Raw genomic sequence first — 24,692 nt, 5'->3', positions numbered from 1 at the left:
TATTGAATAGCATTCCCAGGAATGTCAGAGACTGGTTTGGGGCTGGTGACGACTTTTGAAGGTTGACTAACCAGCCCAGGCGACTCAAGAGTGTCAATCGTGATTGAGACACTGAGCTCGCAGTCCTTGAAGGTGGGAGCCTTGACGAGGAGATCGTCTAGGTATGGAATGACCACTATACCTCTGGAGTGTAGGACGTGCATGGTGGCTGCCATGACTTTGGTAAACACTCTGGGGGTCGTGGCGAGTCCGAACGGGAGCGCTACGAACTGGTAGTGGTCCTGGTCGATAGCGAACCTGAGAAATCTCTGATGGGCAGGTGCAATCGGTATATATGCAGGTATGCATCTTGTATGTCTATATTCTCCTTTTTCCATGGATGCGATGATGGAACGAAGAGACTCCATACGGAAGTGACGTACTCTTACATATTTGTTGAGCTGTTTTAGATCTAGATGGGCCGTGCCCCACCTCCTTTCATGGGGACTATGAATAGATTGGAGTAGAACCCCTGGAAGCGCTCGGCTGTTGGGACACGTATTATGGCACGTGCTTGAAGGAGCGAGGAGACCGCTTAGTGAAAAGCTTTTTCTGGCGGTTTTGGGGGAACAGATATAAGGAATCTGTTTGGTGGGTTGGAAGTAAATTTTATTTTGTATCCTGAAGATACTAGTTCCCTGACCCACCTGTCTTCTGTAATAGGTAGCCAGACTTGATGAAAGAGTAAAAGTCGGCCGCCTACAGGTGGAGTGTCTTTTTGAGTCCGTGAGTCATGATGAGAAGAAATTTTTTGGATTTCCCTCTTTTTGATTTTGAGTGGCCTGCATTTGACTGCCAGGTCTTGTCCGACTTTTGTGACGATCTCGAGTCTTCCCTGCGTGTGAAGCGGCTGTTATTTTGTGCTGGCCGAGAGATGGACCAGCCGGAAGAGTTCCGAAAGGATCGGAATCTAGCTTGGTTACGCTTGTTATAATTGCGTTTTGGTTTCAGTTGGGGAAGAGAAGTACTCTTACCCCCGGTGGCGTTGGATATCATTGTGTCCAACCTTTCACCGAAAAGCCGACCGCTGAGGTATGGAAGCTGCGTGAGGGACTTCTTAGATGCTGCGTCTGCTTTCCATTCACGCAGCCAAAGGATACGCTGAATAGTGATGGCGTGTGATATTGCCCCCGCTGCACCTCTTGCAGAATCCAGAGCTGCATGAAGCAAGTAATCTGCCACAACTGGTATTTGAACTGCTTGTTCCGACAGTTCAGGGGCAGAAGCTTGAAGGCCAGTTTGTAAAATTTTTTTTTTTTGCCCAAGCCAGTATGACCTTGGCTGCCCAGACTGAAGCGAACGCGGGAGCTAGGGAGGCTCCTGTGATTTCGCAAATTGAACGAGCCATACTTTCTACCTGCCGGTCTGCTGCATCCCTGAGGGTTGAGCTATCTGGCAGTGAAAGAAGTGTCTGTGCTCCCAGCCTGGAGACTGGGGGGGGTCCACAGCTGGTGGGTCTGTCCATTCTTTGAGGATAGATTTTAAATTCTGAATAATTCAAGAAAAACGTAGGCGGCTTCAGGGCTCCTTCAAATGAAATCTTATTTTGTGGTGCGTCCGGGGTCGGATCAGAGATATCCAGCACCCGATGTATGGACGAGATTATGTCCTCAACTAGCGCTGTATTGCTAGGTGGGCTTAGAGTTAGGGATCCATCAGTTTCTTTGTCTGAGACGGAATCTTCTGACTCCTGTGTGTCACTAAGGCGTCTCCTAGGTGAATCAGAATGGAGTATTTCTCTGGACGGGGAATGGTGCGGAGAAATATAATCCCTGTCCCCGGAGAATGGGCGGTAGCTTCGGCTAGGCCGAAGCTGCGGTCTAAATTTATTTTCTATGCCCAAAGGGGCTCCAGGCCAACGCGGTAGTCCGGGGGGGGGGGGGGCTGGATCAGAACCGGAACCCCCCGGATTGAAAGGCAGAATGGCGGTGGGGGCATAAATGGAAGGGGGGCTCTGAAGAGAGTCCCCCTTAGGCGCTTTTAGGGAGAAAGCTGCCGCAGCTGCAGAGCCTGTGAAGGCCTGTGCCTGTGTGTGCCATGGCTGCCTGCACTCCCCCCGGCTCCTACAGGGTCCCACAGACAGACTGGGGCTCCTGTATTGCTGCTGGTCCTCGGCTGCAGTGTGCTGGCTGGTGAGAGCTGCAGATGCTGCCGTCCAGGCCCTACCTGATGGTGTCTCAACCTAATACCCCCAGGGAGGATTAGGGAGGGTGCCGCTGTCACCTGTCAGGGGGCTTTGTCCTCGCCTCAACTTCGGACCAAGACCGAGGGAATTGGGGAAGGAGGGGGGTTCTCAACTTCGAGCCTGACCCGAGGGGCAGGAGAAGGAGCAGCATGGTGGCTACGCCATCTCAACTTCAACTGTGCACCCATAATAGGGGGCAGAGGAAGGAGCCATGCCGGGGGTCTCTTAAGAGACCCTCTTTTCTTCATCTGTAATCCCGTGCTGAAGTGAGGGACGAGTGAAGGTCTGAGGTGTGCCTCCTTGCGACACTAAGCAAAAACTGAAGATGGCTGACGCCGTCTAGGGGTGTATACTGCAGGGGAGGAGCCACAGTTAATCTTTTTCAGATTATGCATAGTGTCGCCTCCTAGTGGACAGCAGCATAACATCCAAGGTCCTGTGTCCCCCAATGAGGCGACAGAGTAATAAAGGTTTAGGACATGCATGTATATTCTATATTTTATCAAAATTATAAAATGCTGAAGAGATTGAAAATCTCTGCAATCTCTAGTATCATTTGAAGTATGGCCTTTATTCCCTACCAATATGCCATCCATCCAGAGTATTAAATCTAGAGCTTAGATATTAGGATATAAAAACTCAGAATTGAATCCTTCAAATGACTCTTAAAGGTAAAATCTGGGGTACGACACTTAATTAAAGTTGGGGAGCAGCATGAAAAGTTTAGATGCTTATTCATGTGTTCGTGCAAGAGAGTGGTGGAAGGAGAGATGCTGCAAGGAACATGAGAAAGTCTATGACCGTCATCTCTTTCCTTCTACAGAGTGCACCAACCATGGGAGGAAAGGTGATACAGAAGCTTTTCTTCATGTTATCACCCCCCACACACACCCGCACTCTGCTAGTCACATATCTTCTTTTAAAGCTGCATTCGGTTCTTAGCGGTTTTTCAGAAAGACACCTGATACTCAAAACGGTGCTTTCATGTAACTTTGCATCAAAGCATAATATTTTAGTTGGGGGGGATGCAAAGTTAATTGTTGTGGTTAGGCAGACCCAATTAAACCCAGAGATGCACAATACCCCCACAAGGTAAAAGTTGATTTTTTTTATTATTTTTTTTTGGGGGGGGGGGGGTGTATTATTTGTGGGGTTTTTTAGGAGTGAAATATATCCTGCCAGCAAAAGTGTTCCAAAACTCTTCACCCTAAAAGAAGTTGTATTACATACAACATAAAATATTGGGTTATGTTATAACAGTTGTGCTTGAACCTTTGTAAATGGTTCAGAATTTTCCATATTCCTGCTTCGCACTGAAGAGGGGCAAACATCCTGAAACATGTGTCTGCAAATTAAGTTTCTGGTTTGGCTTCTAATCCTAATTCATATGGCAGAGCTCATTAAAGGGTTGACACTGACTTTCAGGATTGCTGCATCCAATAGGTGGCACTAGAGGTCAAGTCCTCTTCCTCTCTGGAAGCTACTTGCATATTTAAAATCCCAGAGGAGCATTGCATGGCTTATAAGTCTCCTTACGCCGGATTGGCACTCTTCACAAGGAGAAACCTTCACCTTATATCCTCAATCAGAGGCCTCTCCTCTAACCAAATCAGATCTCACACTTTGCACTGACGAGGGACCCTGAAACATGTGTCTGCAAATGGAGTTTCTGGTTTGGCTTCTTATGGCAAGTTATGAGGCAAGACTCATTAAAGAGTTGATACTGACTTTCAGGATTGCTATATCCCATAAGTGATTCTAGGTTTCAAGTCCTCTTACACTCTGAAGAGGCCATTTCCATATTTCGTTATAAATTTGACCTACAATTGCATCAGATTTTCAAACAAGTCATGAAAGCAGATAGAGAACCAAATCAAACAAATGAGTAAAACAAAAATATTACACTTGGTCATTTTTTTTAATTCAAAATCACATATCTGTGAGTGGTGAAAGTATGTGAACCTTTACTTCCCGTATCTGGTATGACCACGTGTGCAGCAATAACTGTATTTGCACATTTCCCGTAATTAATTAGTCCTGCACATCAGCTTGGAGGAATTTTACCCCATTTCTCCTTACAAAACAGCTTAACCTCTTATGTAGGGGGGTTTCTCCTGTGAGCGCTCGCTTCATGTCCTTCCACAACATTTCTATAGGCTTAAGATCACGGACTTTGACTTGGCCATTTTAACACTTTTACTTTTATTTTTCTTTAACCATGCTTTTGTAGAATGACTTGTGTGCTTTGGGTCGTTTTCTTGCTGTATGACCCATGTTCTCTTGAGATTCAGATCATGGACAATAGTCCTGACATTTTTCATTAGCATTTTGCTGGTGTTATTCAGAATTCATTGTTCCATCATTGATGCAGCATAACAAGCACAACCCATGATGCTACCACCACCGTGTTTCACAGATGATACGGGGTTTCATGATTTAACGTAGTGTTTTATTTCTCCATACATAATGCTTCTCATTTAAACCAAAAAGCTCTATTTTGGTATCAATCGTCCATAAAACATTGTTCCAATAACCTTCGGGCTTGTTCAGATGATCTTTAGCAAACTGCAGATGGGCCACAATATTATTTTTGGAGAGCAGTGGCTTTCTCCTTGCAAATTGGCAGTGAGCATGATTGTTGTTCAGTGTCCTCCTGATGTTGGACTCACGAACATTAACATTAGCTAATGTGAGAGAGGCCTTTAGCTGCTTAGAGGTTATCTTGAGTTCCTTTGTGGACTATTAAACTCTTGGAGTGATCCTTGTTAGTTGACCACTCTTGGGGAGGGTAATAATGGTCTTCAAATCCCCCTATGTGACTGTGGATGGGTATTGTCAAAACTTTTTAGAGATGGTTTTAGAACCTTTCCCAGCCTTCTTCTGAAGTTCTCAGAAATCTCCTTTGTACCATGATACGTTTCCACAAACATGTGTGGTGAAGATCAGACTTTGGTAGATCCCGGTTCTTTACATAAAACAGCTCACTAACTCTTACCTGATTCTCATCCCATTGATTGAAAACACAAGACTCTAATTTCACCTTCAAGTTATCGTAAAAGTTCACATACTTTTGCCACTCTCAGATATGTAACTTTGGATCTTTTTCCTCAAAAAAAGACATACATCGAATATTTTTGATTCATTTGATTTGGTTTTATCTACTTTTAAGTGTGAAAATCTGATGATGTTTTAATTCAAATTTATGCAAAAATATGGAAAATTCTCAAGCACCACTGTATGTAGCTTGTTGACTCTTTCTCACGCAGTTGGGAATCTGTGGATTGTAAGCAAATCCTCACCCTTAGTTCATTCAGATATAACTGGGGAGGATCATAGTCCACGACGGGAAAGCGGGAATTGATGCAGGATGTATCCGCTTTCAGAAGCCCACGGACAAAAGATTTGGTCGGCTGATCCACAGCTTCTCTGTGACGGGGAATGTGCTTTGGGTTCAAGTGGATAAGAACGTCATAGAGGTCTAGAGGAGGGCGGAAAATCATCTGTGCAAAAGACAAAAACAATGTGTTACAATCCTGAGGGAATGTGAAAAAAATAAACTCAAATGGCTCTATAGAGCGTTCCCATACAAAGGGCATGTCCACTCCTCCATACAGAGTAGGTGCAGTCTGTACTAAACACAGCCTACACCTGCATCTAACAACAGCAGTAAAAAAAATTAACAAATTAAGACAATGTAAAAAAACAAAAAAAACAAGCGTATTTGATATCGACGAAGCCATAGAATTTTGACCTATTAAAGTATATAAAAATGATTTAATCCATCAGCAATAAATAAAAAAAAACGAAATGGCAGAATTTCTATTTTCACTTACCGCACCACCCAAATAATGCAATATAAAGCAATCAAAATGTCACCAATAAAAATTACAAATAAAAAAAGCTCTCACATAGCTACATCAACAAAAAAAAATAACATCAACAAAAAAAAAATACCGCTATGGGTCATGAAAAATTGCAACACAAAATTTTCTTTAAACAAAGTTCATAATTTTTTTAAGCAACTGAATTAATAAACATACAATCAAGTTTTCAGATCATTTATACTGCACCGTAAAAGAAAACCCCAAAAGACAATGACCGAATTGCTTTTTTTCCTCCATTTGACGCCAACTGGATTTTTTTTATATAGTACATGGCAAAATTAAAGGTGTTATGCAAAACTACAACAAAAAAAAACAAACAAGCCTTTATACGGCTATGATGATGGAAAAGTAGAAACGTTATGGTCCTTGGAAGTAGGCGAGGAAAAAAACTAAAAGTGCAAGAATGAAACTGGCTGCATCATTAAGGCGTTAAAGGTATCTGATGGGCAGCACTGCATGCACGCATCTTTATCCTGCATCTAAAGTTTGATTCCTTTAATCCAGTGATATATTCATGAAACTTAAATCTAGAGGTACGTCTTCACCTGCAAACAGACATTATACAACACCTGATGGACACACGTGTTTAGCATAGGCACTGCAGGATCCCCGCACGGCTGTGTACCCAGGAGCATGGCGCAGGGTTAGCTTTCGCACCACCTGGTCAGGACACAAACATACTCATTCAGCCAGGATTGTATAACGTTCATTGTGCAAGCTCAGGCGTGACAACACGACACTGTATTCCTCGCTGAGACACCATCCAGTATAAACAGACAGATCCGGAGGTTGTGCAATCAGCGCACGTACTGCAGGGGTTCACCATATGCATGGTGGGAATAAGTGGGGGGCACAACACCTATCCAGGACAAAAAAAGCCTACTGTGATTCTTCAATGTGCCCCGATGTGCAGATGTACCCTGACACCCCCGAGAATCCCAGGAATCTGTGTGAGCTGCACAGCACACATCCGACATGTAGATCCATCATCGCAGCAGGATGCAGATTTTTACACCAATTCTTTTCAGAATGAAATGAAGCCAAAAAAAGGATTAGGAAGACGATACAATCTAGTAATGAGAACAAACCGAGCAAACAGAAACCTTCTCCACATACACGTCCTCCATGAAACAATGTATCACTCTGCAGATCTGACGTCATCCGTTCTGGAATGTCCCAGACACCTCAGCCCCAAACATTGTATCAAATGCTAGAAACAAAAGATTCAATAGCAGCACATGAACTCTAGCTTATACCCCACAGACTGGGCTATTGGATACAGAAGAAGAATAATGCATAATTATAGTACTTTTAGTTTCTCAAAAAGTGTAAAGTCACAGGCGGATACAGTTATAATGAAAAAATAGGATTGGAGAGGACGATATGCACAATTCCTAAGTTTTCCTTATAAGTTACTTTGGAGAGAAAGATAAGGATGCAATGGTCTAATAAAAATACAGTTGCTGCACAACAAGAGAGCCAGCCCTCCACAGCGTGACCTCTCCCGACAACGGGGAGGGTCGCGGGGGCCCCCCTCTCCCGACAACGGGGAGGGTCGAGGGGGGCCCCCCTCTCCCGACAACGGGGAGGGTCGCGGGGGCCCCCCTCTCTCCCGACAACGGGGAGGGTCGCGGTGCCCCCTCTCCCGACAACGGGGAGAGTCGCTGGGCCCCCTCTCCCACCAACAGGGAAGGGGCAGGGCCCCCCCTCCCACCAAAGGGGAGAGTGGCAGGGCCCCCCCTCCCACCAACGGGGAGAGTCGCAGGGCCCCCCCTCCCACCAACGGGGAGAGTCGCAGTGCCCCCTCTCCCACCAACGTGGAGAGTCGCAGTGCCCCCTCTCCCACCAACGTGGAGAGTCGCAGTGCCCCCCCAAAATACATAGGAAGATAGTGCCCAGACACCTCCCCCCCAACACACAATAAATGTCAGCACAAAATGTATTAGGACAGTAGGCGACCATGAGGTGACCACAATCTATTCTCAATAAGATAGGACTTAAATAAGTCCCTTTTTTCAATCTCAGCCAATACCTTCCATGTTATGTATGTGCTGCCTGGTAACATCTACAAAGCCTACATAGCGAATCACACAAACCCCATGTCTACCCAAGTGATGACGAGTCTGGAGACAGTAAATCAATGCCATGCGTGTAATGCAATCTAGTGGAACATAACAGGAACAGGGTAGAAGCCTGCGGACAGCGTGTGCTCTCCCCACCCAGCTGTCTTTGCATCAAGGTTCTCCTGTATCAGGCAGACGCCTTCTAATTAGTTTTGCTTCATTAAAATATAAACAAAATGGTTTTCTCCAAATACAAGAATGGCAGTACACAATGGCAGGTAGCATAGCAGTCCAAACAGAACATGGTCACACTTTACATCCACCTGTTGCTCGCCACGGGCAGTAGAGAAGCAGCTGCGCATGAGCAGCTCCGTAACAAGTTCTATACTGTGACTGCCAATGGCATATTTCCCAGTACTGGGGTTTATTCACGTGGTACCCTGAAAGCCTTCATGGACTTCCCCATCACCTTCCACACCCAGAACATAGGTAAAAGCCAGAAGCTCCTTGTTCTTCAGGTTTCCATGGCTAACAGAAGCTAATGCTATAGTAGCAAACATAAGCACCATGGGATTATTCCATACGCATGGCAGTGCCAAATCACCATGTCCTTCTCTCAACCAACCTCTTAAAGTGTTCTTTCAAAGGTATCACTAGGTCTACTAGCTTAATTTATCTGGCACTTTTTCAAGCCCTCGCCACTTTGATACAAGACTAATGATATAATTCTGGCAGTCACCGCATTTCTCCGCAAAACAAATGTAAAAATACGGTCACTAAGAAAGGAAAATACAAGCCTAATCTGGTTTCCTTAAAAAGAGTCATTAATCTTGTTTCCTATGGTAAAAAAAATGCATTATCATTACAATGTTCTTTCAAATCTTTTCCAGTGCTGCGCCAACTCTCTGGAATGCGCTCTCTTTTGACATCACTGCCCACACTTTTTACAAGTTTCTCTTTGTGACATATTGAACTATATTATTTATTTTTAAAGACAAACTTATTTCACAGCATACAGTAGGTATCACCCAAAAAAGGTCAAACAGATAATTGAATCTGTCGTCGGATTAAGAAGCAGCACAATATCAGAACAGGACGCCTCTTTCTATTGATTGCCATGCAATACAAAAGACCGCGGCCTCTTTATCCCCTATACCGACGTACGAACGTGGTCAAAATGGTTGGTACCCCTCGTTTATTGAAAGAAGCCTACAATGGTCACAGAAATAACTTAAATCTGACAAAAGTAATAATAAATTAAAAATCTTTGAAAATGAACAAATGAAAGTCAGCCATTGCTTTTCTGCTTCCACGGAATTTTTAAAAAAATTAAACTCATGAAATAGGCCTGGACAGAAATGATGGTAATAGTTTGATGAACAACCTTTTGAGGCAATCACTGCAATCAAACGATTCCTGTAACCGTCAATGAGACTTCTGCACCTCTCGACAGGTATCGAGAGGCACCACTCCTCATGAGCAAACTGCTCCAGTTGTCTCGTGTTTGAAGGTTGCCTTTTCCAGACGGCGTGTTTCAGCTCTTTCCAAAGATGCTCAATAGGATTTAGGTCAGGGCTCATAGAAGCCACTTCAGAATAGTCCAATGTTTTCCTCTTAGCCATTCTTGGGTGTTTTTAGCTGTGTGTTTTGGGTCATTATCCTGTTGCAAGACCCATGACCTGCGACTGAGACCAAGCTTTCTGACAATGAGCAGCACATTTCTCTCTAGAATCCCTTGATAGTCTTGAGATTTCATTGTACCCTGTACAGATTCAAGACACCCTGTGTGAGATGCAGCAAAGCAGCCCCAGAACATAACAGAGCCTCCTCCATGTTTCACAGTAGGGACAGTGTTCTTCTCTTGATATGCTTCATTTTTCCATCTGTGAACATAGAGCTGATGTGCCTTGCCAAAAACTTCCATTTTTTTCTCATCTGTCCATAGGACATTCTCCCAGAAGCTTTGTGGCTTGTCAACATGTAGTTTGGCAAATTCCAGTCTGGCTTTATGATTTTTTTTTTCAACAATGGTGTTCTCTTTGGTAGTCTCCCATGAAGTCTACTTTGGATCAAACAACGACAGATGGTGCGATCTGACACTGATGTTCCTTGAGCTTGAAGTTCTCCTTTAATCTCTTTAGAACTTATCCTGGGCTCTTTTGTTACCATTTGTATTATCCGTCTCTTTGATTTGTCATCAATTTTCCTCCTGCGGCCACGTCCAGGGAGGTTGGCTACAGTCACATGGATTTTACATTTCTGAATAATATGTGCAACTGTAGTCACAGGAACATCAAGCTGCTTGGAGATGGTCTTCTAACCTTTACCTTTAACATTCTTGTCTATAATTTTCTTTCTAATCTCCTGAGACAACTCTTTCCTTTGCTTCCTCTGATCCATGTTGAGTGTGGTACACACCATGTCACTAAACAGCACAGTGAGTATCTGTAGCCCTATATACAGGCCCACTGACTGATTACAAGATTATAGACACCTGTGATGCTAATTAGTGGACACAACTTGATTTAACATGTCCCTTTTCTCACATCATTTTCAGGGGTACCATCATTTCTGTCCAGGCCTATTTCATGAGTTTAATTTTTTTTAAATTCTGTGGAAGCAGAAAAGCAATGTCTGACTTTCATTTGTTCATTTTCATAGATTTAATTTATTATTACTTTTGTCAGATTCAAGTTATTTCTGTGACCATTTTGGGTTTTTCTTTCATTAAAAGAGGGGTACCAACAATTTTGACCACGTGTGTAACTACTATGCAGTAGTAGTTCAGTGTTCATGGTGGGATGAAACCAATTGAAATGGAATGTTTTTAGCTGTTGCTCAGGCCAGATTACTGTACCGGACAATTACCCTGAACCGGTAAAAGCATTGTCTTGCTTCCCCCAATCCCCCACAACAAGGTAAAACAGTTTTTTAGTGCATATGCCTGTCTAATATGCCCACGAACTGTCTCTTTTCTATTCTGCGTGTTGCCATCCATCAGGATCCCTCTTCATAAGCATTCTGCCGGCACTTTAAGTGCTGGAACTTACTTTCACTCCTCAATAAGCATTGCTTTTTACTACCCGCTTCCCTGCCCTGAACAGAAAGCCCACCTCTACATTATTCCTTTACATTGAGATGGATTAGTTTTGACAACAAGCAGCTATTTATACAGGAGAGTGACACCTGGAAGCAGACATTTGATTTTTGGGGAGGTAAGACAACATTATTTTTAAGTGAAGTGATTTGCAGATTGTCTTTTTATCCAAATACCTATCATATGAGACCAAGTTGTCTGAAAGTGCAGGGACCATATAATACATTATCAATGTAACGAGATGGGTCAGGGGCACTAGGTCAGGTTGATTAGGCCATGAAAAGATTTCCTGCACCGGTCTGCTGTAAGTATATGCTGTCACCAAATGAGAAGTAATTATGGGCGAGGATGAATTTTGCAAGGCCCCAGCATAAATCCGGTGCCAATCCCTTAGTTTTCCAAGAAGAGTTGGCATGATGCAAAAACCATCTTGCTGTGAACTCGAAATCTTACGCAATAAAATTAGACAGTTCTACGTCAGGCAAAACTGCAGCCCTGATCCATCCGATGCATGGAGACCTATGTACAGGCAAAGCGCCATGCGTAAATAATATACAGATTAGCTCCTCTCCAGAAGGAAGAAAACTTCTCACATCAGCTAAACCAGACAGTTGGGTGTCCGGTTAATGGGGTTGTCCGGTCAGATCCTATTGGATTGGACATCAAAATTAGATCAGAAGTGATCGGACAACTGGCATACCCACCAATTAGCTGTTGTTTGCTGTAAGTAATTTGTTGTTTGTTGTAAGCACACAGAGCAGAGCTGACAGGTAATGCAGAACAGCTCCTGTTATTTTGCAGTGGCCACTATACATTAAAAGGAGATGAGATTTGCAGCTCCGTTCCATGAGTTTGCATCTGGAGTAAATAACAAATGATCAGTGGGGGTGCCGGGTGTCTGACCAACACAAATCTCATATAATTTACCACCTGTACCGATAAGTAATCAATATGTGACCGGACAACCGCTTTAATACTTATTTACTCCATATCAACCTGAAAGATTGGAAACTGACTATTGATACACATTTTGGTCAATTACACGGTTATAAAAGTCTGCCTGGCTTTCTCCACACATATCATTAGTTTCATCCTCACTAAATCCCAAAATTTCACTGGCAAACAGGGCAGCCCCTGCATTAAAAGTGACAAGATCTCAAAAGTACAGATGTTAGTTTTCCACAGCAGCCATACCCCAGCTGTATCATCACAATAGACTGTAAAGCTGTAGCGCCCTCTGCTGGAAAAAAAATGAATACTGGACAACAAAAGATGGGAGATGATGCACAAATATCAAAAATCAATCGCTCTCTATGAGGTCGTATTTTTTTTCAAAAGCACTGAATTTTACAATGCTGGAGGTTGCAGTATCTGTATTGCTGTAATATAAGGCAGAACATCAGTTATACAATCCCATATATATTATTAATTAATTTCCATATTTGCCTGGGCCACTTATGCTCCATCAGTGCCTCAGGGCACAGGGAAGGCTCCATTTGGAGATGGAGGTTCCTTTTTAAGGGGTTCTTCGAGTATGTGATAGAAATGGCCGACATCACATATTTCAAATGGCAACCCATCCTAGTTACGTATTAGGACAGGTGGCAGCCTGAAGAAACTACGCTCGAGACATGGCTTATCTGTCAGAGGAGCTGCATCGTGAGCACACAACTGACCGGCTCGCTCAGCTGCGGAAATTGTCCTGGCTCACTAATTTCCATACTTGCCTGGGTCACTTATGCTCTACAAGTGCCTCCCTCCAATTTGTAGTGAATTTCTCAAAAAAAAAATTACCACTTGGACAATTGTTTTTTGATGCTGGATTAGAGGGGAGTTCTGGACCCCATAGTATTAAGGTCATATCAATTTCTCAGGAGAGCTTAGTGCCAACCAGTAGGATGACCCAGTTACCACAGTGGGTTGTCAGTCAGCATTATTTCTAAATGGCAAATGGGTAGGAAATAGTGATGAGCGAGCGTGCTCGTTTAACCCTTTAACCGAGCATGCTCGGGTGCTTACCGAGTATCTTTGGCGTGCTCGTATATTAAGTTCGAGTCCCTGCGTCTGCATGATTTACAGCTGTAAGATAGGGAATCTTCACATGTGTTGAGGCTAACAAAAGGCAATCCCTGCATGTGTTGTGGCTGTCTTACAGCCGTACATCATGCAGACGCAGGGGCTCGAACATAATATATGAGCACACCGAAGATACTCCGTAAGCACCAGAGCATGCTCAGTTAAAGGGTTAAACGAGCATGCTCGCTCATCACTAGTAGGAAACAACCCTGGAGTAGTAATGGCAGCCAGCTTTGTTGATTATGCCCTCAACACTCTCCCATAGAAGTCAATGTTAAAGGCAGCTCAGGAAAGATGGCTGCCCCATAATCGTGTGCAAAAAAAATAAAAGAAAATAAAAACATTTTTTTAAAAATTACTATTATCACACAATCTTAAAAGGGTTCTCCAATGCCACATACTTCCACATCAAAGAGGAGAGCGGCTCGGATGACTGTGTGGCATGTGCCAGTTATCATGCACTTGCAGGTACCTGCCGACGCCACACCTTCAGGGATGTTCTCCTCCCAAGGCAGACATGAGCGGCACAGAAGAACCCTTTCAGTGTGTCCAAATGGGTTACACATCTCACTGCGATGCCAAAGAATCTGCTATCGGGTGATGTCTGAATGTCGCACCCACCTTGATGTCACTGCTCTCTGACGGCTGCATTAACTGCTTCTCCACGGTTGTCAGAGACTCGGAGGTGAGGATGATGAGACGCTGCAAGATCTGGGGGGGAAAGATGCACAAGGCTTTAAAGACTGTTTCCACTAGTGCAACGGTTATTTGTCATAAGCCCTATAAAGTCAGCAAATGAGGCAAGTTACTACTTTAATGGGCTTGTAAGGAATTTTAAAGTTATTCCCTATCCCTTGTATAGGAAATAACTTGCTAATCACTGGCGGTCCCACAGCAATCCTAAGAACATGGCTCTGAAGAGCGCCGTCTGACTGGAGCAGTGGTCTATTCATTGCCTATAGGACTGCCGGAGACGGCCGAGTGCTGTGCTTGGTTTTTAGTCCCCAGATGTCACAGATATGTCACAGCAGAGATATTGCAGATGGAATGGAACAGATATACAAAAAAAATAATACAAAATGACAATCCGTCAGCGATTTGTTCCTTCCTGGTTCCATGCCAAGACACTTTGTTGCCCCTGACTTAATAATTTTCTTTTCAAAGCCTCTAAATCTTAGCCCTCATTGCTGTACAGCAGGAACTGCAAGCAATGAGATCTAACTTACCCAACGGGCCCTTACATGGACAACATACGGAAAGTTCACTCTCCGGTTAAAAAAGGGTTAGCTTGGCCGTTACTTTGCATTGGTGATGTTGTCATGGTCCTGCATTATATACTCCAGAGCTGCATTCACTATTCTGTTCGTTATTAGTGGAAATGGTCAGCAAGTCTGCTTAGTTAGCCATTAACAGTTGACAAGTCGATAGCAAATACAAGGAGTCACTGCTGGAGCTAATGATTTGTGTTAAATCCAAGTAACAGGAGCATCTAGAAGCATTCTGCACTAAATTACACTTTCTGGCATTCTTGCTTTCATAAGACCTTACAAGGGATAAATATTAGGTTACGGCTGTTGTCTCCATCCCACTTCAGGTTTTGACACCATGAGATAAGCATGGGAGGGGGCCTTTAATTGCCACTTATTGCAAAAAAAAAAAACACAGACAGAAGGGGGGAACCTCCAGACACCAAGTGACAAAATAAGCAACTGCACTTGGCTGAAAGTGGTGGATGTCAGACAGCTTTTTCCTATCCAGGAAAATGAAGGCTGAAGTCACAGCCAAGCTTATGAGAGAAATAGACTGCATGTAAGAAATAGCACGGGAAGGCTCCAATTGGAGCTGGAGGCTCCCTTTTAAGTTCACAGAGTAACTGATCTAAAAAAAAAAATGGCAGACATCACATATTTCAAACGGCAACGCATCCTAGTTACGCATTAGGATGGGTGGCAGCCTGAAGAAACTCCAGACATGGCTTATCTGTCAGAGGAGCAGTATTGTGAGCATACAACTGTTCTGCTCACTCAGCTGCAGAGTAGGGCAGTGACAGGAGAAAAAAAAAAAAAGTTGTCCTGGTTCACTGAATAAGCTTTTTTCTCCAGCTTCAGTCTTCCTCCGTGCTCTACTGTAAACCTATAAAACTGGCTTAGCAGAACAGGTTTACAAATCAGCACGTAGCAGGACCGAAGCAAGGGGAAAAAAAAATATCTCCTCAGTCAGCAGATGAGAAGTTTTGTTTTTTTCCAGTCACAGCCCTGTTCCGCAGCTGAGTGAGGAGGTCAGTTATGTTTGTTCACGATGCTGCTCCTCTAACAGTCGAGACACATCTCAAGTGGCACTTCTTCATGCTGCAACACATTTTGACACTGGTCTAGGACGGGTTGCAGCTTGAAATATGTGAAGGTGGCCATGTTTTAGCATATTCTCAGAAAACCCCTTTAAGCATCTATTCTCAGGTAATTCTCTTACCTGAGCAGTTGGCTTTTTCTTGGTCCATACTGACATTTTCCTGTCCTTCGGAGTGGCGATGAACATTACTGGGAGTTTATCACGAGTCGCAGTAAAGTCATTCTGAATCTCGGAGAAATCAGCATCTAAGAAAAGCAATGAAAAAAGGAAAGAAATACAAAAAGTTGTAAAAACTATTCAACTTTCATGAAAACCTATGACTTTTCAAAAGCATTCTCAATTTACATGGAAAATAATGCTACATGACAAGTTGAGCAACATTGTAACTAAATTATGTATTAATATAATCACTTATATAGCGCTACTATTTGTCTTAATTTATATACTTAAGAGCTGCATTCATAATTCTGCTGGCTACATGGCTGAAAATCATCTAAACTAGCTTACTGTTTGCAAAAAGCCTTCCACCAGGCACTGTACAGTCATCTGATGAAGGAACATCCCTTCTATTCCAAACACAAATGGCAAAACAGTAAATGCAGCTCTGCAGTATAATACGGGATCAGTACAAGATCCTGGGATATATTAATAAAATGACTCCACTATTTAATGTCAGTCACATGCTTTTCCAATACTGTACACAATATATCAGAGTTCTCATAAGCCACCAGCAATTTGCCAACATGGCATTTCAAATTGGACCTTGCCGCAGTTGGACTCCAAAGCCTGCCATGGAGATTTTACATGCACACAATAGAAACCTCACTTCTTCTCCCTATACCTCCTGAACTCACCATCCTCTCTATAAAAAAAAAAAAAAAAAAATAGCTCAAGCCAAGACTGGCTCTCGGCACAGTGAGGTGTCAGGTTACACCTCTTTTTAAAGAGGAAAATGAGAAGAGGGAGACAAGACAAAGATGTTGAATGATTTAGCTTATCCTAGTGCTGGATTCACAGCCACAAGGCTCAGTACTGCTGAAAAAGTCCTCCATCCTGCTGAGGCTTCTGAACTTTGCATAAATCAATAGTGCAAGCGATATATTGCAAAGTTGCTTATAATCTTATTCCAGACAATACTGCTTCTTTCTCCACTCATGAGCCACTTTTTCTGCCTCTACCTCCTCAACTCATCATCCTCTCTGAAAAATAGCTTAAATCTGTCTTGCTCTAGGCAAGACTGACTCTCAGCACAATGAAGTGTCAGCTTACACCTCCTGTTAATGAGAAAACGAGCACAGGGAGACAAGACATTCAGATGTTGAACGGTTAAGCTTATCCTAGAGCTGGACTCACAGCCACAAAGCTCAGGAATGCTGAAAAATGTCCTCCATGCTGCTGATAGTTTTGAACTTTGCATAAATCAATAGTCCAAGCGAACATAAAAAACTATATATCTTATTCAAGACAATACTGCTTCTTTCTCCACTTTTGAGCCAATTCTTCTCCCTCCACCTCCTGAACTAATCATCCTATCTAAAAAAAAGAAAAAAATTCAAGTCTGTCTTCCTCAAGACAAGACAGACTTCCAGCATAGTGAGGTGTCAGGTTACACCTCCTATTAAGGAGCAGAATGAGGAAACGAGAAAAGAGAGACAAGACATTCAGATATTGAATAATTTAGCTTATCCCAGAGCTGGACTCACAGTTACAAAGCTCAGTAATGCTGAAAAATGTCCTCCATGCTGCTGATGCTTCTGAAAATGTGTTACTTAAGAGACAGGAGAACAGGAATCCCTCATGTCTGTGTGACAGGATAGCAGCTACTCTACAGCCGCTAGTTCAGGAAAAAACTAACAATTATAGATCGAGCCAGCCAAGGGGAAAACTGGTGAAAAAGGCAGGACTCAGATCAAACAAAGGATAGAAACAGTGTTATTCTGCATGTACCCAAACATGACGGCTTATTCTGAAAAGTTACCCAAGACGACAGGTGCGCTTTAGTATTCAGCAATGAATTTACAAAGGACGGGCTCAGCGTTAGATAAGGGATTATACAGATTTTGGGTCATTTAACACTCACCGGTCAGATCTCCATTGAAATTTACAATGAGGGGGCTGCTCTTCCAGTCGTAGGAGGCCAAGAGATTGAGGAATCGGAGGAAGCCCACCTGGGGAGAACTAAAATAAGAGAAGAAAAATGACATCAATCGGAGCAGCGACCCACCATACATTGCCCCTCTCACCCGAGTATGGCACAAGAATATCGCATGGATTACTGTGAAAACTCAATTGGGTTTTAGGATTTTGAGGACCTGATGACTGGTTGCCCCCATGATGAGAGGTGATTGTTCACGAGTCTGACGGATTTACAACAAATTTGTCAAAAAAAATAAAAAATTGTCATCAATCTACAGGTGCTCAAAGCAGGCAGAGTTTTTCTGCCACACAGAGAGCCAAAAATGTGCCACCTTTAACAAAACATGTAAAAGGCTTTTATCATAGCTGGGAACGATACCTTGGAGCAGTGAAGGGCACAGGATGCAGGAAGAGATAAGCCACAAGGAGATCCACACACTCCTCCGAGACACTGTCAGCAAGGAGCTGAGCACTGATCCAGCGCTTGGCAAGACGCGACGTTCCCCCGAAAGCCGGGAGCTGTTGGTGGAGGCTGAGGAGACAAATAAGGAAATTAGAAGTCACCTTCCCATTAATACAGCAACATTAGGGTTTACCACTTTTGAGAACAATTTTTCTTTTTACACTTAAATGCATGTATCATTTTTGACATTTGGTTTCATTAAAAATTTTGCACCATTTGCTTTCTATAGCCTGTGTGTTGCGCTGTCTTATTGATGGCTACAGAATGAGTTAACTGAGACTCCATCAGTGAGCTCACTATGACAGTCTGACGCAGTTTGTAACTCTTTTCTTCATGTTTTTCTGAGCTCTTCCCAGCCGATTTATGACCACATCAAAGCTAAATGTGCAGGGAAACTAAGAGCCTGTGAATGCCAAATGGTCCAAAATTTTTCATAAGACCCATATTTTTAGCCTAAAATACCTGCATTTAAGAAAAGAGGAAAAAGTTGGGATAACTCGGTAAGTTCACATTGATGGATTTTTGTCAAATTTTATTTTGCTATGAATCTGATGGCAATTTTCACTATAAATCCAAATGTTTTACATACTCTAAAAGGCAGAACACTCAACACTCATGGCATTGTATTGAATTGTAATGCATTCTTTGTAATATTTACAAGATCTAGCTGTCAGAGAAAGGAAGCTCGCTTGCAAAAAGCCCTCTACAGCTGAGGGTTTGCTACAATTGCATTCAATCCTCTGGGAGGTAAACATTAGAAGCAGCACAAATCTGCCTATTGTGCTGAAGGCTTGTTACAATGTATCAGTAAAACAATAACTGTTCACTATAAAGAAACTCGAAAAAAAAAATTAATTCCTTTCCAACATAAGTCATGTATCAGTACGTCCTCGAGAAGATGCGGCTGTATGAAGCGGGTTTAAGAGCTGAGCCTGGAACACAAAAGGTAGATGCCATCTGTGTTTGACAGCTAGCACTTATATATATATATATATATATATTTATTTGTGTGTCATTCAAAACTACAACGCATCACGCAAAAAACAAGCCCTCTTACGGAGTAGAGGGAAAAAAATAATTAAAAAAAAATAAAGTTAGGGCTCTTGGAAAAACTGAATGTGCAAAAATTAAAATTTGCCCAGGTGGCAAATGGGAATGTGTCCCAGAGTATGTATGGCGCCTGGATGGATAGCTCCGTGCTCACCCATGTAGGGTGCTGGTCAGATGTGGCAGGTGGATGGTTTCCAGCTCCAGCTGAAGGGATTCCTCTGTGTCGCGCGACTTCACCATTCCCTCTGGAGTGACAAACTCCTTTATGGACTGCGGCTCCCGGTGATACGCCACCTGAAGGCGAAAAACGTAGCCGTCCTGGAAAAAGATAAAGGGGTCGCAAATAAAGCCATGTAAAAAAGGCACATACAGCAAGAAAGAAAGGGGGGGAATCATGGAGAACGGGACGGACCTTGTAGACGTCCGTGTATGTGGTGGAAGGTTTGCACAGTAATTTATGCTGGACTTTTAAAAGTTCTGCCAGCCGGAGCTGGAAGGCGGCCTTCACACGCTTTATGGCCTCTTTATCTTGAGGCCATTTCCCACTTCCTTCCATGTGACAAATCACTGCAGAGAGAAAAAGAAGTTAGAAGATACTGATATCGAGTATGAATTTTCATCTGTAGCAGCAGAGACACCGACATGGATTACACAAAGTGGGGCTGGATGTCAGTTTTGTCCGAAGGAAGGGAGACTGATTGGCTGCAGGGCTCACATGACATAACAGCACAGGAGACCCGGCGCTGGAACGGTGCCAGCACCAGAAACAAGTACAAGCTGCTGTTATTTTACATGGCAGACTATAATTGAGAAGATGTTGTACAAGCAGTGGACAACCCCATTAAAAGTACATTTTAGTTAACAGATAATGGAATAATAATAATTTCCACAATTGGATGGGTTTAAAAGAGGGACTTTTGGTACTCACCGTAAAATCTCTTTCTTGGAGCCTTCATTGGGGGACATAGGACCATGGGTGTATGCTGCTGTCGCTAGGAGGTTGACACTATGCAAAAAAAGGAAAAATAGCTCCTCCTCCGCAGTATGCACCCGCCTACAGGCACCAAGCTCACCAGTTAGTGGCTAGAGCAGTAGGAGAAGCATAAAATAACCACTATGCAATGCCCAACGGGGCACAATCATGAAAACTAAATGAGATGCCCAACAGGACATATGTCCAAAAACAGGGAGGGAGCTGTGCCCCCCAATGAAGGCTCCAAGAAAGATTTTACGGTGAGTACCAAAAATCCCTCTTTCTCTATCGCTTCATTGGGGGACACAGGACCATGGGACGTCCCAAAGCAGTCCCCTGGGTGGGAGAACAGAAGATAGTCACAGACTAGGTCAGACTGCGGCAACTGCCACCTGCAGGACCTTCCGTCCAAGACTGGCATCAGCCGAAGAATAAGTGTGGACCTTGTAAAACCTTGAAAAGGTGTGAAGAGAAGACCACGTTGCAGCCTTACAGATTTGAGAGGCCGAAGCCTGATGGCGGACAGCCCTGGTGGAGTGAGCCCTTACTCCGGGAGGGGGAGGTTTGCCCGAGATGCGATGTGCCTCCAAGATGGTCGAACGTATCCAACGGGCGATGGTTGACTTGGAAGCAGGGAGACCCTTGCGATGCCTCTCAGGGATGACAAAAAGGGCATCCAGGCGCCGAAGGGAGGCCGTTCTAGAAAGGTACACACGTAGAGCTCTGACCAGGTCCAGATTGTGCAGGGACTTCTCCTGTGGATGCACTGGAGCAGGGCAAAAGGAAGGCAAAACGATGTCCTCATTAATGTGAAAAGCGGAAACCACCTTTGGCAAAAAGGAAGGGCGGGACCACCAGGTTAGCGACAGTCTTACTTGACGAGGTAACTTGATGCGTCGATCTAGAGATGACGGATTCTTGTCCCAAGCTGAGAGAAGGGCTAGTTGAAGAGACCGGGTATGGAACTGGGCAAACGGAACTGCCTCCATGGCCGCTACCATCTTTCCCAGGACACTCATGCATAGGCGAAGGGAGTGTGGACTTGGGTCGCAGAGGATGTGGATTCCTTGTCGTAGAGAGTTTATCTTTTCCCTCGGAAGGAGGACCCGGGCACGGGTCGTGTCGAACTGCATCCCTAGGAAGGTTAAGCGTTGGGATGGGACCAGGGAGGATTTGTCTGTGTTGATCAGCCAGCCTAACCGGGAGAGTGTGTTCAAGGTGATCTGGAGACTGTGGAGACAGTCCCTGAACGTGGGGCCTTTGATTAACAGGTCGTCGAGGTAGGGGATGATTACAATTCCCCTTGTTCGAAGAATGGCCATAACCGTCGCCATCACCTTCGTGAAAACCCTCGGGGCTGTGGCGAGGCCGAAGGGGAGGGCAGTGAACTGGTAATGTGCGTTCTTGAAGGAAAAGCGAAGGAACTTCTGATGTGACGCGCAGATTGGGATGTGAAGGTATGCATCCTGAATGTCCACTGAACATAGATATTACCCGGCCTCCATCGAGGCTATTACCGACCTGAGGGACTCCATCCTGAACTGCCGGATGCGTACATGTCGGTTTAGCTGTTTGAGGTCCAGAATGGGACGCAGTGAGCAGTCTTTTTTTGGGACGACGAAGAGATTTGAGTAAAAACCGGAAAACCTTTCCTGAAAGGGAACCGGGACTATGACTCCTGAGCGCAGAAGGGAGGTGATGGCTTGAAGGAAACCGGGAAGCAGAGATGGTTGTGGGGGGCAGGACCTGAGAAAACGTGGGGGTCGGCTGGAGTCGAACTCGATTTTGTAGCCGGAAGTCACAATCTCTTTGACCCAGGCATCTTCTATTGTCAGGAGCCAAGAATCTGTGAACAGAAGGAGACAGCCGCCCACCCTGGGAGAAGTCCCAGGTGGGAGTAATCCGTCATGCTGAGGAAAATTTGTTGGATCGTGATCGTGATCCAGAGGACTTGGAGGAGCAACTCTTTGGGCGCCAGTTAGGCGTGGGCCTAAAGGAGGGCTTACGACTGTCCCGCTGTGCAGGAGTACGGTCCTGTTGAGAGGAGGGGTTCGGTTGAGCGAACTGACGAAAGGACCGGAACTGAAGGGGGCGTCTCCTAGGAAAAGGGCGTTTGGGTCTGGGCTGGGGGAGAGAGGTGCTCTTACCCCCAGTAGCATCAGAGATGATCTGGTCTAGCTTGGATCCAAACAGCCTGGAACCTTGAAAAGGAAGATTAGTTAGAGATCTTTTGGAAGCCGGGTCGGCGTTCCAGGCTTTAAGCCAAAGAATTCTACGTAAGGCAATGAGATTACTGGAAACCCGGGCTGAGCATGCAGCGGAGTCGAGGGACGCCGTAAGTAGATATTATCCAGCGTGGCCGATTTGATCAGCTAAGTCGGCCAGATCGTCCGGGGAGGCGCCTGCTAGGATGCCCTGTCTGAGCTGTTTGGCCCATGCGGACACCGCTTTTGATACCCAAGTTGAGGTGAAGGAAGCGCAAAGGGAGGTGCCCACGGCCTCAAAGGCTGACTTAGTGAGGGCCTCAACCTGTCTATCCGTGGTATCCTTAAGGGAGGAAACATCCGGAAGAGACAGTAACGTCTTGGCGGAAAGGCGAGAGACGGGAGGGTCCACAGATGGGGACTCCGTCCATTTGCTGACAAGGTCATGGTTAAAGGGGTATAGGACGTTTAACTGTTTCTTTCCTGTAAAGCACTTTTCTGGATGCTCCCACTGCTTTTGAAAAACACTGTCAAATACTGCATGGTTAGAAAAAGTGCGTGCAGGACGCTTAACCTTTTTGAAGGAAACTGAATAGTCCCGGGAAGGGCTCTCGTCTTCTGTAACATGCAGAGTCTGATTGACAGCTATTATAAGGCTGTCTATCATGTCCTGGATCTTGGAATACTGGTCTGTGTCAGAACCAGAGTCTGAATCTGATGCTGTGTCAGATCCCGGGGCGACCTCCGGGGAAGAGGTGTGAGACGCAGGGAGCACCTTGGAGTCTGGAGAGCTGGAGGATGAGCTTGTGCGAGTCCGTTTCTGAGAACGTGCCGTCAGTCTGCCCCTGTGAGGAGGGGGCAGGAGTGCCTGCGAATCATCTCGTCTGTGGGGACGTTCGGAGCGCTGGTGGCCGTGGATAACATAGGCAAGCGTTCTGGTAAGCGTTCTAAGACCTGCACCAGAGATTGAGAAACCTTGGTGAGGTCAGAGACAGACTGTGACATAGCAACAGCCCACTCCGGAGGGGAGGGGGTTACCACATCCTGAGCGGCGGGGGGATCTTGGGGTGTCAGCATGGCGGGAGGTTTGCAGGTCGATCAGAAGGCCGTAGTGAGACCCGCGGGACACTTAGTACCGCAAAGAGCACAGGCGTAGTATGTGACAATGTGAGAGGGACGGACTGAGAGCTCCCTGGGTTTGGGCATATGTGCCTGACCAGGGATACTGCAGAGGAGGGCGTTGTGGGCAGGGAAGGGTGGGGGTGTCAGGACAGAGCCTACCCGATCCTGCAGAGAAGCGGTCCCGTGTCCCCCTGAAAGGCTCCGAAGGTGAGGCTGGAGCGGGTCACAGTAGGTGCCGACGGAGTAGGGGGAGGAGCAGAGGATGCTGCGTTGATGACGGAGCGCGTCGAGGCTCCGATAGGCGGATGGGAAGGGGGGCGGGCTTGAAAAGCCCCCCGTTGATAGGTCCGCGGGAGGCTCGAGGGCGTGACGGAAGCGTCACTATGCTCCTCGGCCCTGGTTGGTCAAATAGGAGGGGGCGTATAGCCGTCGGAGCGGGACCGCCCACCGGACACGCCTCCCCGACGGAGAAAAGCGCGCCAGATTTGCCGCGCATAATAAAGAGGAAGAAGGAGGAAGTGGCCCAGGGAAGCGCTAAGCGCCATGTTTGGTGAGAGGCGGAGGGTGGGGGGGGGCAGATAACGCCGTGGGACTGGGACCTACAGCTGAAAGACATGGAAGTACCTGTCTTAGCGGGTCCGGGAATCGTCTCTTCCTTTCTCCTTCTGAGGATGGTCTCAGGATGCCTTCCTGGATAGGGGGGGGATCCTGGCTTTTCCTCCTTCCCGCACTGTCTGGTCCTGGACAGTGCAGGGGATGGTGTCAACCCCAGAAAACTGGGGGAAGGTCACCCGCAGGGACCACCGTCTCCCTCCCAGGCCGCTCCGAGGAGGGGGCTGGGGTGGGGAACAGGCTAGGACTGGCCACCGAAATCACCCCGAGACACCCTAAGGTGACAGGGGATAAGTCCTACCCAGCGGGTCCGAGAGTGGGCGATGTGGGGGTAGCCACATTGCTCTCTCGGTCGCTAGTGGGTTAACAGGGGACGAGGTGTTCCCTGTTAGCCTGTATCTGAAAGAGAAAAAACAAGGATTACTAAACACAACAAGGT

The 24,692-nt window shown here is 45.3% G+C and overlaps 1 protein-coding gene across 2 annotated transcripts in view; it reads right to left on the bottom strand.

The window, feature by feature from the left end:
- The window catches only part of NOL6 (nucleolar protein 6), a 43,486-nt gene that overhangs the window by 6,578 nt on the left and 12,216 nt on the right, over nucleotides 1–24,692 (bottom strand). For both annotated transcript variants that reach the window (XM_073680422.1, XM_073680421.1), the window contains exons 18-24: nucleotides 19,755–19,909; nucleotides 19,497–19,660; nucleotides 18,209–18,361; nucleotides 17,774–17,871; nucleotides 15,814–15,938; nucleotides 13,966–14,055; nucleotides 5,524–5,724 (exon numbers count right to left, since the gene is read on the bottom strand). In XM_073680422.1, the coding sequence (XP_073536523.1) occupies nucleotides 5,524–5,724; nucleotides 13,966–14,055; nucleotides 15,814–15,938; nucleotides 17,774–17,871; nucleotides 18,209–18,361; nucleotides 19,497–19,660; nucleotides 19,755–19,909 (986 nt within the window). The remainder of the gene's footprint in view (nucleotides 1–5,523; nucleotides 5,725–13,965; nucleotides 14,056–15,813; nucleotides 15,939–17,773; nucleotides 17,872–18,208; nucleotides 18,362–19,496; nucleotides 19,661–19,754; nucleotides 19,910–24,692) is intronic.

The sequence above is a fragment of the Phyllobates terribilis genome, unplaced genomic scaffold (assembly GCF_046119375.1).
Source record: "Phyllobates terribilis strain yellow unplaced genomic scaffold, ASM4611937v1 Scaffold_1__5_contigs__length_1240528914, whole genome shotgun sequence".
Taxonomy (NCBI): domain Eukaryota; kingdom Metazoa; phylum Chordata; class Amphibia; order Anura; family Dendrobatidae; genus Phyllobates; species Phyllobates terribilis.
This window is presented reverse-complemented; position numbering and strand designations above follow the sequence as displayed.